Source organism: Perissodus microlepis, chromosome 3 (assembly GCF_051167445.1).
Source record: "Perissodus microlepis isolate ML-2025 ecotype Zambia chromosome 3, ASM5116744v1, whole genome shotgun sequence".
NCBI lineage: Eukaryota > Metazoa > Chordata > Actinopteri > Cichliformes > Cichlidae > Perissodus > Perissodus microlepis.
The window spans coordinates 44,720,762-44,735,134 of NC_140463.1; the positions used below are offsets into that span (position 1 = coordinate 44,720,762).

General features: G+C 41.4%; 1 protein-coding gene across 7 annotated transcripts in view; it reads left to right on the plus strand.

Annotated features, from left to right (window-relative positions):
- The window catches only part of nrxn2b (neurexin 2b), a 687,330-nt gene that overhangs the window by 652,510 nt on the left and 20,447 nt on the right, over positions 1-14,373 (plus strand). For 6 of the 7 annotated variants that reach the window (XM_084924606.1, XM_084924600.1, XM_084924602.1 and 3 more), the window contains one exon: positions 6,794-6,883. The exons of the other annotated variant lie outside the window; for it this stretch is intronic. In XM_084924606.1, the coding sequence (XP_084780732.1) occupies positions 6,794-6,883 (90 nt within the window). The remainder of the gene's footprint in view (positions 1-6,793; positions 6,884-14,373) is intronic. 7 annotated transcript variants of the gene reach the window in all.

Below are 14,373 nucleotides of genomic sequence, written 5' to 3' on the forward strand. Positions count from 1 at the left end.
CCCTTTTTATCTTTACCTTCATGTTGCCACGGTGCGTCAGTAACCATCTTTGTCTCTGCTACCTCTGCAGTCAGGGGGACTGTGGCAGCCCAGAAAATCTGCTTCCCTTTTCCCTTTAGCAAAAGCTATATGACAGCACTCTAAAAATAGGGGTGAGCAACTTGATTAGGAAAGAAGGGTGCACTTTATACAGAGTGAGACAAATGGCTGTAGGCATAGAGACTTCAGTTGAACATGGACTAGATTTTACTTCAGCAGCTTTGGCCTCTAAACAAACAGTACTGAAGTAGACCTGCATCGCTTTAATGTTCCTCCAAGCACTAGATGACAGACGACGGTGTGGGGTGGACCACATGGTGGGATTGGCAGGAAACCATTTCAACTGTCATATGGTATGGCACCAGCAGCTTTATATACTGGAAACTAGGCTCATTTTCCATAACGTTAATAATTCAGTTCCATTTTATTTATACAGTGCTGAATCACAATAACGGTCACCTCAAGGTAGTTTATATTGTAAGGTAATACAATATAAACTACCTTGAGAAAAAGGTAGAAAATCAGTCAGTCGACCTCCAAAAAGACACACTGTAGAAGAGAGACAAGAATGAATAATAACTAATGATTAAATGCAGAGGGGTGTATAAACACACAAAGAATGCAAAACCTATGGCATTTGCAGCGTAACTAAAGGAAGATCCAGGGTCACCTCATCCAGCCCTAATTAGTCTGCACTGTTGTAACAGCCCCTACATGACATTTAGGTATAAATGTAACTTATTTAGCATTAACGCCAACACAGTACGGAGCTCCTGGAATTGAGCACAAAATGTTTCCATTTTCTCAAAATTCTTAAAATATGCTTTTCTCACAGAAACTCTATAAACTAGTCCTTGGTTAGGACTAGTTTATAGAGTTGCACCACAGAAGCTCTGTGTTTCTGTAATCTGCAGTCGCTAACACAAATTTCTGTTGTTCATTCATTTTTTTTTTATGTTATTACTATAAGCAGGTGGAGTTTTTAAGTTCACTTTACCCTGAAAACAGCTCTTTATAATAATAAAAAAAAAAAAAAAAAGTATTCTTAAAGCTTTACTGTGATTCGATGCGTGACAAACATTTGTCATATTTTGGGTTCTTACATTATTACATTCAAGGTACAGGTACAGCAGAAAAGCCAGTAATAGTTAATTGAAGTCAGCCAGCTTAGTCACTTGTCTCTAATGATAGTTCCCCCCACCCTCATTCTACTGGTTCTTATTGGGCCTCTGGTGCTCTGTGACTTCTTGTGATTGGATCTTGCACCGTTGGAAGGTATTTCCAATTATTGGCCTGTGGCTATGTGATGATGGAGAGAGAGAGAACACTAAAACAGTCAAGGAATAATGATGAGTAGAGAAAGGGAAAGAGGAGAGACACAGCTAAGTAGTGCAGATCAGGAGAAGGAAAAGATTGCTTTGGGTAATTAGAGAAGTGACAACTTTGATTTCCACACGAGTTGGGAAGGTGGGGGGAGGGGGGCTTTCTTTGGCTCACTTTGGCAGCCACCCTCGCACAAATCCACCGTGGCCGAGATGAAAGGTGGTGAGGATCCTGTCGAAGCAAGACGAAAGAGGGGAAGAAATGAAAACGAGCTGCTGCATTGATAACTGCTGCAAAGATGAAAGACAGATGAGCTAGCTGTTAAAACAGCGAGCTGTCTGTTTGAGATGCACGCAGACGTGAATGGTGGCTGATGTATTTACATTGAACAAAAGAGCATGGTGGGTAGGTAAATCGCTTTCTTTTCCCTCGCGTTTCACATGAAGAGACAAAACTCGTCTGCAGTCTCTGGTTTAAAAAAAAGATGGAGGAGAAAAAAACAGATCCAAAACTGCCATCTTATCGTGTCAATTTTGTCAATTTTTGACTCTTTAACGTCATCTCCCAGAAAAATAAACTGAAATTTGACTCACTGCACTGACACTTGATCCGAATCATTTGCCATCTTTCCCAAACACCTGTTGGAATTGCTATAAAATCACAATTTGATCACATTTGTTAATAAAAGAACCGAACAAAAGAAAAAAAAACAGGAGCAAGCGTTTAAGAACAACACAAGAGATGCATCTAGTAGCACGAGGTTACAGTACATAAGGCTGTGGTTTCTTATGCCAATCTGCTCTCGAAAACACCCAGTGGATAAGAGAGCAATCCATCTAAAGTTACCAAATGAAAAGCAGAATGAGGCTAGTTTGATGGAGAGAGGTTTCTGTGAGAGGAGGAAGAGCGGGATGGCTGCTGGCCAATCGTCTCCAATGTAATCTCCATTCTTATGGATGGATTTCCAATGTGGGTGTCCTGTACAAGGGCATCTGGCTGCCTGCAGAGCTACATGATATGCAGTTGGCTCCTTGGAGAGTTGCTACAAACACAATCGCACGTAATCACACAGACATAGACGTTTGTACTGATACGCAAAGAGACAGTGTGTGATTCATATGCTGGATTATCAAAACATCCAAATCTCCGACACTCTCAGACACACTCTGCACTCCTAGCATGCTGTGCAGGTCCCCTGCCTCCCCTACCTTGCTTTGTGTCTCCCCAGGGTGCCAGTTAATCAGCGTGCCCTTGCCTTGCCCCTAGCAACACAGCTGTGATACCTACCCAAAACCAGTCTGATCATAGCTTTTAATCCCGCCAATGCTCCAGGTGGCTGAGGACAGACACGTGTCTGTCCTCAGCAGCAGTGTTTCAGGGAGGACTGTATGAGACTTGAGACTCAGGTGACACATTCAGCTCAGCTCGGCAGACATACAAACATAAGCGTTGTGGTCCATGCACAGTCTACTAGGCTGTGCTGCTCACCCTGGGATGTGATTGCACCCATGATTAAAATACACAGGTTTTTATTCCATATGTCATATGCCTTATGAATACAAGACTTACAAATATGTCACCTTGTACAGTTATTAAACATGAAGAAGCATGAAGTATAGGCTTAGGCTCATATTTGACATAAAGCACAGAGCTGTGTCTGCTAAACATTATTATTTAACATAGAAGTCAACAATAACAAATCCATTCATTACCATATTATTCCACATTATTATGTTAGATTATTAGCGGACATAGTGCTTTCCTTATATCTGATACACTGCTTTCCATTGGTGAACATTGGCTATAAAAGGAAAAAACTACATCCCTCAAAGTAATAGAACCACTGATTGATTTACTAATTTATCACTCTCTCCCTCTCTTGTATATCAGATTTTACTTGAGCACCAGGTACGATAGCATTGTTCCTCCATCTTTCATATCAAGCGAAGAGAACAGTCCTGGGAATGGAGTGAGCGCGATAATGGTGGAGAAGGAGAGGAGAAGGGCCCAGCTGTTTAATCTATCCCCCCCTCCCCATTCTTATGCAGAGCAGGCTTCAGCTGGTAGGAGAGAGGAGCGAGAAGGGAGAAGCGTCACTGTTTCACACAGAATGACTTATTTCTCTAAGGATCCGAATACAAACAGATGCAAACACACAAGCAGGACACAGAGGAATTTGGGTTTTAGAAATTGCAGTGTAGAGGACATAAAAAACCTGTCCAACAGGACGTTGTGCCACTTTTTCCCTTGCCACTGCACATATGTTTTGCTAAAATTAAATTTATAGTCAAATTTTCTTTGTTGTGGTTTCCATCAGATTCTGTTTTCTTCCTCTTGTCCCTCTTTTTTTGTTTTTGTTTCAAGTGGTTAGGTAAGAAGCCTCCTTGTTGATTTCTCTGCTGTCTTTGGTTGTTGATGAGGATGTTGTCACTCACTCCTGATCACCAGGGAAGGAATACACACATTTACATACAGTACACACTCTACACTCTGAGCATTTATTACTTTGCCTGCCACACACTTAGACTGTGTGGAAGTGCCTGTGTACTACATCTAATATCCTAGTAATAAACTCACTGCATCGTGGGGAAATGAAGAATACAGAGGTAAAATTGAGTGAAGGTAAATAAAACAAAACAAAGGCAGGGGATTAACGGGGCAAGTGAGAGATATGTGAGGAAAGGGGAGAAGTAACGGTGAGTTTGGATGGACAAGAAATGACAGCAGTGCATAGCGAATAGAAGGAGAAAGAACAGAAAAATAGTAGCTGAGGAAGAATTTATAAAGAACGAGGGAAACGGGAGATGAAAAGAAGGGATATAGGTGCAAGGGAAGAACAGGGCATGGAAGTTATTAGCAAAAAAAAGACATCAAAATTAGTTTTGGCAAGGGGAGGTGAGAAAAAGGACAGCGCCAAGTGTGGCTGAAGGATTGTTTGAGAATAAGGGAAGGACAAGCAGAGAAGAAGAGCAGTTAGATGGAAAGGAGCAAGCACGAGGAAATGGATAAGTGAGTAAGACAAAGGAAAGGGATTAGAGAAAGAATGATGGAAACAAGAAAGGAAAGGAACATTTTCATGGAGAGGACACAGAGGATGAGGAGGGTGAACCCATTTTTGAAGAAGCTTGCCACTAGAGGGAGAAGTACCGGTGGATGATCATTATCCACAAATTATTTGGCTGGTAAAAGGGATCTTGTATTGGATTGTGTTGCTGGAAGTGGCTGATTCAGAAGTGAAAGTTAGAGGAGGGAGGAGATTTAGTCAGGATTTGTGGATGAGATGGCAGATGTGGCAGTAGGAGGAGAACACGCATGCACACAATTGATTCATCTCACTAAGGACTTCTGCCTCCCACAATTTTCCTTTCGCTCTGTTATTATTTTGATTTTGCCGTTTTTCTGCAACCCCCACCATCACCACCACACCCCTCTCATTTGTCCCATCTTCCCCTCGTCCCTGTCTGCTGCCAGCGGCATCTGTCTCTCCTTCTCTAATTCAGTGATTGCAACAGAGTGGCCGTGTCATTTCTAACACCAGGGTTGTATGTGCACTCTAATTGCCGTACTGGTTTTCCAGAAGTAAGAGCTGTGCCTGGATAATCTTAAGTGCAATGTGAACACATGCGTGTAATTGCTGCATGAGCGTTTCCTTTCAATTTAGACTAATTTCAGTTTCAGAAAGAAAACACAGATGGTCCAAATGTTAACCTGCTTAAAAAGATCAGGTTCATGACTTGAGGGTCTCAAGTCACTAAAAAGACTCACTCAAAGATCAAAATTCCAGACAAAATTCCTATTTTCGTCATCAATGTGCCAGCTATCATTTATCCCAGGCTTCTTCCTTCTCCGTGCGTTTTCTCTGTTCAGATTTCATTATCTTTCGGCCCTCTGCCCCACACACGAACAACTGTTTCCCTTCATATACAGTATGCGCACGTGGAAACGCACCTCCTCTTGCTTATGTGAGCCATTTCTACAGAGGCAGGTGTGGGTAGAGAGACCCCTGGGGAGTAGATGTAGGTACTGCAGAACTGAGAGGTGGTCTATTTTAGATCACTGCGGCACCACAGAGGGTGGTGCTAAGGGGGGAGAGTTGGGGCAAAATCAGCGTATACTTGTGAGGATGCAGGATGTAGCACTCTAAGCTTAGAGTGTTTACCGTTTAGACACTGTTCCCAAACCTTTCCTGAATCCCTGACTCATCTCTCTGCAGATAATTCCATCAGCATCTCCTGTCAGTATCCTGCTATGAACTCCAATTCAATCTATGTCCACTATTTTTTTCCCCCTCAGACTGTAGCAAGTAATGCATTTTGGACACATTCTAACATGTCATATATTTTATATGTTGGTGTATATACTACATCAATATATATATATATATATACTTTAGTGATTCTCATTTTTTGGTACCACTCGCAGAACTTTATCCCTCTGCTAGGACACCAGGGGATTCCCTGACCTCATTTTAGCTAGCATAGCTCTCAGGTTTTTGGCAAAAGCTGCTGTTTGACGTACATAAAACTCCTAATTAATCCTCTGACTTTACCACCGCATTAGACTTTATTAAAACCCCAAGTCTGGTCACATCAGCCCTCGTCTTCCCTAATTCCAGCTCTGTCTCTGTTGACAGTGCTATAAGAGGTACAGCGTATGACCCCGAGGTTGATTGAAGTGAAGTGAGGGATAATAAGTTTGCACAGCAGCAATGAAACTTCTTTGACACGTTGATGAAGTGATGCTAATTGCCAAGTGCCACTGAGAAGTGCTCCATTAATGCATAAGAAGGAAGAAAAAGACCTGAGAAAAACTCAGTGCTGACAGTTTCACTAAATCTTTTTTCTCTTTAGTCGGAGTGGAGTAACTGGATGTAAAGTGAAGTGATGCTCCACAGGCAGAATGCCATCCTGTTGGGCCGGCAGGTGGAGGTTTGCTAATCAGCAATGCTTTGTGTGCGGCAGGAACTTAAATATGTCTTCCTTGGAACAACCATGAAATGTGTTTTAATTCTCTGTGATTATGTCATGCTCATGTGAAATAACAATGGGAAATCTTTTTTCTGCTTTATTTCATACTGTAATAACTGTGTTGTTTACTGACTGCTGATTCTGTGACTCTGTGACAGCTATTATAATTTAGCACTTCCACAAATGTAATCATACTATATCTAAATAATTCATAAATCTGTTTAACTTGTTAGTGCATTTAAAAAAAATCATTTAAAATTCAAGGTAACTAGAATGCTGTTAACTTGTCTAACCAAACAAACCAGCCCGAAAACACATCCACAAGTTCTTCCTGTCCTAACTAAAGCTGATTTAAAGTACATAACTTGCTAAACATTTGCCATGTTGCCCTTCTAACCTCTAACCTTTCAACTTCCAGATTTGTGTAACCTTTTCTTAATTTGTCTTCTCCAAATTTCTTAAAGGGAACTTTGATAATGAGCGCCTGGCTATTGCTAGACAAAGAATCCCATACCGACTTGGTCGGGTAGTTGACGAGTGGCTACTCGACAAAGGTAATAAAATCCCTTTAACTCCACTAATGATCTAACTGCCTAACCTACCGTTAACCACCACTCTGGAAGAGGTGCAGTGCCAAGCATCAAGGGTGAATACAATCTGGCTTTTTCACACGACTATGGGTCCATTATAACCCAGTGCAGACTTTAAAAGCCTGCAAATGACTGACTGATATATAATTAGCTAATTCTTTTGAAGTTTTTTTTTATCTCCAGTGATGGGAAGCCACGCTGCAAATGAGGTATTGTCAGAAGATATTTTCTTTTCCTCTCAGTTTTATATCTAGTTGTCAGTTAAAGCTGCTCACTGTGACAAAAAATTGTCATTCCAAAAAACAATTACCTTCTATAAGTTTTCGTTCCTCTAAAGTATTGATTTGGAGATATCAAAAGGACCTTATCCAAAGCACCTTAAACTGGGGCTGCATCTCTTCAGAGAAATAACTCCCGAATAACCCAACATAACCCCGTAATAACCTGACCACATGTAAACAACCTAGTGAATCCGTTTGCTTCTTTCATGTGTCTTTTGTTGGCTGAATGTGAACTTGTACTGACTAATCACTCATGAAAACAGAGCAAAAAGAAAAGAATGACTATCAGTGGATCCTCAAGGAAAAGAATCCCCATGAAAGTCACTAAAAGTTAAAGGGACTGTTGTGTTTGTTCAGCGTGTGGGCTCCATTTCTCGCCCAACGTTACACAGAACTTGAGCCACAAGTTTGTAATGTGATGCCATGAAAGTGACAATTCTTTAACCCTTTGAGTGCTGAATGTCCCAACCTCTCTGTCTTGTGCCGCGTGTTTGTGCTGCTGAAGGTGGTTGATTCTTATTTTTTTAAAAAGAAAGAAAGAAGAAGAAGTCGAGTTTCTACTTCAAAGACAAATTTTTTTATTGGTAACTAGCGCACACAGAACTCTAGCAAACTATAAAAAAAACAGTGCAAGGATAAGAATCTAAGACTTTACAGTAACATCTGCAATAGCTTCACTATTTGCATAAGAGATGTATTGCAATTATCATGAATTAAGCTTTTGAGGCCAGATACCTTTAGGGGGGTTCCTGAAATGGAATTGTGAACGATAAAACATGCACGCATGAATTCAGAAGATAAAATTTGTCTGCGAGAGCTAAATGAAGTATTCATGTGACAGACAAACAAGATAAATGAAGTGCTTGCATATTTATTTCATGGAAACAAAACAATCCTTGCATTCATTTCTAGTTCGAGGAAAACTGACTTCTGTGCTCTCCTCTGACATGCTGGGGAATGCACTTTTGCTGAGGTTAGTTAGGACACAAATCAGAATTAAAAAGGCTTGGGAGATGAAAGTTGAATGAAAAAGTGGATCAATAAAAAATGACTTACCCACTTATGAAATGATTTGTGCATGCTATGAAACTCTAAAGAGACTGAGCATTAAACTGAATCTATTATTCTCTTTCTTCTATAGTTTGATATGAGCCTGTATCCAATCATTTTGATGAGAGCTTTTGCAGAAAGTAGGCAGGAGAAATAAACAAATAAACACCCATTAAATCTCAAGTGCAGGCTTTGATCATTTTTGGGTGCATTTTGGGGGGGAAAAATCTGCAAGGTCTTTTATTTGTTAATATTATGGGATTCATTAAAGGAACGTCTTACACACGTCACGGACTGAAGAGGAAAAGTGGCTCTGGAAGATGCTGTTTGTAACTAGATTAGATAATGAATGGGGATTAGAGGACATTGCTAAGCTCAAAGGGTTAAAGCTGTTTGTTGCTTTGATAAGGACATGGAGAGAGATTTAAGCTAAGAAACCTCTAAGCAGAATCTAACCACCTAACAGCAAATCAAACTCCACCCACACTAACCGCTGGGGGCTTCTCTCGCTGCTACGTCGTCCGCGTTCTTAAATTGAAACGATCTGACTGATTTCCCAGCTTTGCCCCGCTGGTGACAAAATTCAGAGAGCCCTCAGTTATAACCATGTTATAAACGATGCTTAATCTTTGAACATAATTTGCCCTGGATGCTGGTATCTGGAAGAACTTGGACAGGTTACGGCAGTCGTTCGGGACAAGAACTAAATACGAAGCTAACAATGTTCTAACTCCTGCTAAAAGACACAAATCTCCAAGTGGCAACATCTTCCCGTTGTCCCCATCTTGATGTAAAGCAAAACTCAGAGGGTTAAAACACAGCAAATGACTGAAGGCCAAATTCAGCAGTGACACAGCTGCTCTGGGTCATTTCAACAAAATGTGTCTAAGCAAAAATAAATGAAGGTCCCTTTAACATTTATTGTTTTCACTCCTAAAGAGATTGATGTATTTTAATGTATCCTTCTGTGTGTATTTGCTATGCAGGGTGAGTGGTATACTTGAACAAGACTTACACACTGGTTCATGTGTGTGTGCGTGTGTGTGGCAAACAGCCGGGATCATTCATTCTGAAATGGATGGCCTGTAATGGTCCAGGCTGTGTTGCCAATATGGGGTTTATGGTCTCTGGTGTCTGGTGATTTTTCTTACATCAGCGCCTCAGAGGGTCTTTACATGTTTCAGGGTTCTTGACCAGAGTGAGGAAAACAATCAGCCCCGTGGGTCTCCTCTTCAAGTGCCTTTAGTGTTTCATCAATTCTGTAAAACTCACCAAGCATGGAAAACCTCCATATCTTTCAGATAGTACAAATAGTACAAATCTCAACGCGTTATTACCTTAATATGTGGACAGAAGTAAAAATAAGAGAGCTAATCGCCCGCATTCGCTATCACAAATCAGTATTTTAGTCACACCAGGATATAATGGAAGTCACTGGAGCCAGAAGTGTCCTAAAGGAGAGCTGGGCTGTGGCGCTGCACTGTCTCACTACATCTCATTCTGAAGCCTTTATCCCATCTCCCCCAACTGTGTGTGAGGCAGATCAGAGTTAGCATCTCTGGCCAACTCGGTGCCTGCTGACTAAATCCAAAACGGCAGCCATTACAGAGACCCAGTGGAGGGGAAAAATCCCAAGTCCCAAAAGTTTGCAACAGCTCTAGCCGGGACAAAACTTCCTCACATGTGTCCCCTTATTCTTCTTGTGATGGGTCTGTCATCCCAAGTTTTCTCCTCTCTGTCTGCCTTTCCTAACCCTCACTCTCCCTTCTTATCCTCCTCCTTTTTCCTCTGACCACCAATGCCAACCTTACCCAAAAAAAGAAAAATACTTGGCAAGCATTCCCCGTTTTTTTTTTGCTAGAAACAATAAATATGTGTCGCGGCTTCCACATCTCATCAGGGAGCTCCACTAGAAAATAAACAGTACAAATAACCGGCAAGAATCAATTTCCCGTAGGTGTTCACTTTAACAGATGCAAAAAGGAAGGAAGCGAAGCGAAAAAAGCTCCCAGAGGAATTGGAACATCTTCTTCTGGCAACGACTCTATCCCTCTAGAGCTCCCCGGCAGCCTGACAATCAAGCCTGGAGTTGAGCTACACAAGTGCAGGGAGTAGAAGAAGGGAGGAATACTAGGATACCAGGTCTCTGCAGGCTAAAACGCTAGAACTAGGTTTAACGTTCAGTGTGTAATGGTTTGGTGCGAGCGCCCCAATTCCCAAAGTGAAAGCAATCAAGTGCCTTCCACTTGGTGTGGTGCCAAAGCCCAAATCAAATCTCCAGGCCAGGGCTGCTATTCATGATCCCAGCTTCATTTCAGAGATTTTCTCACATCTGGTAGCAGTCAATTGAGAGTAAATCCATATGAGGCTGTCTTTCAGTAACTCCATCATAAGCTTTGCATCCCGCAGAGTTACTATCTTGTTTTCTCATTTGATCTCGCTGCACTATTACAGCCATATCTGAGAGAAGTAGGGGGAGACGGAATGAATTTCAACGTGCTTGCTCATGAGAAGAGAAGTGGCAGCGAGAACACGTCTCTTTAGTCTGAAATAAGGGACTCTTTACTGTTATTTCATGGTCCCCTACCATGAAATGGCCTAAAAACAGCACAGTCACAGCTGGAGAGAACAGGAAGAAAGAAAACTGTACCCAGCTAACCACTGTGCTATCTCTCTTTGTCGCTCCCTCGACAGTATCACTTGTTTAAGATCCACATACAGGTGTAGGATCAGATATAGGGCCACATCTGATTACATCCAATCTACTGTCTCCAGAGTACTTCACTGCACCGTCACAGTCTCACTGCCCAGAGCTTCCTTCAAGAACCTCAGGGCTCCACTCTGCCTCCCAAGACTTTCTGTCTATCTTCATGCTGCATTTGGCCCCTCATCGCCATTGTCAAACACAATTAATTCATAGTGTTCTACCCGAACCAACCCAACTTCTGGGGAGTAAAAAAGCAAAACGTTCTTAATTACCAAGGAGAGCTGTGCACCAAGAAGATAACTTGGGAACGCTTCATAATCGACTTTGTCAGCATCCCACCCCGCCCCCATTGTGCTCCTGCCTTCTTCGACTTTATCCTTTCCTATCCTTTTTTCTTTGGAGAAGAAAATGGAAATGGGGGAGTTCATGTTTGTTGATACGGATACTCTAAATTCTGCAGGGGCATGAAGGATTTGTGCGCAGAAACAAATACAGACTCTGCACGCTAACAGTCCAAGTTTGCACCCTGCACGTCAAAAAGGAGCGCATTGACAGAGGTGAATTCTGGGCCATCCCTCCCACCCTGCAAGAGAAAACATTCGGAATAGAAGCTTCTTGCAACCATATGGCATGCCTCCTCTCTGTGAGATAACAGGAGTAGAAGGAGGATGAGAGAGGCGTAATGATGACGGTGGTGGGAGAGAGATACTGCTCTCTCCAGCTGCAGTGCTTTTCATATCCCCTCATATACACTTAGATCATCCTTTACCACCATCCACTCCTTTCACTCTCCGGGTGCCTCCCTCCTGCTTCAGGTCCACAGGCAGAGGAAGGGCTAAACCTGGCTAGAACACAGCGCCAGGCTGCCGTCCCCCCCCCTCTCATCTCCACATACATTTTGAGGGTTGCAACAGACATACAACCATTATTTTTCTGCCTCCGACAAGCAATCTGTGCAATAGCAATCCAAGCGTGGCCTAAAACCAGCCCACTCCCCAGGTTGGCTCAACATAGATAGTAATTACTGACCACAGCTCATCTATGACAAGCCATTTCTCTCTAGTTGAGGAAGACTGAAGGTAGAAATGTGCTTTTACAGCTTCAGAGCATTTTACTTTTGGTCAAAGAGGTAATCTTTATCAAAGAGAACTCAGACTGCAGTGAAACTAGTGCCCAGATAAAAAGATTTAAAATGTGCAATCAGGTACTTTATTATGTCTTCAGGCACACAAAGAGGATACATTTATACTTTTCATGCAAGATATTAACGGTGTTTGTAGCTATTGCAAAAATCTTCTTGAATAGATGTTTGGTTATCATTTCAGTGTGTTATTTTTAGTTCTTACTGAAGACGCTGAGGTCCACTGCAATTTCCACCCAGTCTTAGAGTCAGTGTGCACATAGAATCACTGTGTGAAATGGACCATTTTTGGGCCAGTTGTCTTTTTTTCTGGGAATTTCTTTTCACCACCGACTTTGTATTTAGCCATGTATTAGGAATATAAAAGTGTCAGTTCAATCACTTTTACCATATTATAACTAATGAAAGACAAATTTAACACCATCTATCACTAATCACAAAATTTTACAATTCTTAGGTCCGTTTTTACAATGTTGTTTTTGACAGCTGGGTATTTTATTTTAGTATTCTCACCACCTCTGTGTTAATGTATCCCTACGTCCTCTTTATGAGCACCTTCTGCGGTCAAACAGCAGGTTTGTGGGGATACACACAGCAGGAAGCTTTGGCATTAGTCAAGGAAGGTAGATATAAAACCCTGTTATAACTAAGTTAACCATGTGATTACGTGGCTATACTTGAAAATCAGGGTGCAAAGCTGGAGGTGACTCACTAGTGCTTCCCGTGATCATTTAATATCCATAGTAAGCACTTCACTGCACTTTCTTCTTCTTCTTTTTTTCCCCCTTTCCTTTTGCCTTTCATCTCACTACATGACTTACTCTCCCTTCTGCTTGCTTCTTACCGTCTTACTCTTGTGTGTTACTGTATGTCTGTCTCTGCAGCCACTCTTTAACTGCATCATTCCTCTTGTTCTTTTTATCGAGCCTGTCATGCACTCTCTCTATCCACCCTTCATGCCCTCGCTCTGTCTCTTTGACATTCGGTCCTCATGCACACTTGCTCTTTCTCTGTCCTCCTCGTCTGTCATCCTCCCTCGCTTCTGTCATCTCTTATGTCCCTATTCTCCAAGACTCTGTCCAACCTTTCTTTATCATCTCTTTTTCTCCAGGCTTGGGTAGATTACTCAGGAGTTTCACTGTGGCCAGCATTAAAAGAAAGTAAATTATACATGTATGGATTTTTATAATGCTAATTTACTTCAAGCATTTTTTTTTTGTTTTATTAAAATATATATGCTTTGTTTGAAGACACTGCTGAGGAAAAGCCCTTTGATAATATTGCAGGCCGGGGTAAAGTGTACTATAGCAGGGAGTCCACACATATATATTGTATGTATTTAACTGCTATCATAAGGCTCCTAGATCATGTTGCTTTCCAGCATATTTCTATCCATATCACTTCATCACCAACAGCTTTTCATGTCTATTAGTCTGTATTCCCCTATTTGTTCATTAAATACATAGCCTATGGATTTAAATCTAAGGGCCATTATTTATGCTAAATATAGGTATGTGGTGAAGGAAAGAATTACATCTCATCGTTCCATAAAATTATGTTGTTTTGTCTCTCAGAGTGACACTGAGAGAATACGCTATAAACAGGCCCAAACTGGTCTGCTCTCTCAGTTTGCATTTCTTAACAAGGCACCATCTGCATTTACAAGAAATAAAGCTTTTTTTTTTATAGCTGCACATAAAGCTACGTAGCTAAGACTACCTTGGCAGCTATTTGTAGATATCAGGTTGAACATAGCTGAAGAAGATGGATGGTTGTGCAGATTTTTCTGCTCTGGTGGTGCGAAAACTGATCATTAAAATCAATTTCCATGTTCAATTGGTACTGAACGACTGTAGCTTTAATAGTAATGTGTGCTTTTAGCCATCCTGGTAGGGTGGCTCATTAGATGACAGTGTTTGTTGGTCCATCATTTTTGCCTGAGATCACAATTATCAGATGAATACCCTGTTGCCTTAGATGTGTTCCTTTGAAATTCTAAGAATTCTAAGAATTTTGATCCTTATTCCAGGCTGTGAAGTTTAGCAGTATAATCAGGCATGAAATAATACATAATGGTTTGAGACAGTCTTTCACCTTCAGCTATACCTTGTTTCCTGTTATCTACCAATAGCTAGCATGCTAGCAAACCAGAGACTGTACATCCAATTTGGACTGGATTTTAACATTCAGATTTTGGAGAACTGAAATGGCACATGTAGTTTATTAGTGTTAGCTAACATGTTAATACTAGCGATTCACTAACAAAACTGAAGGA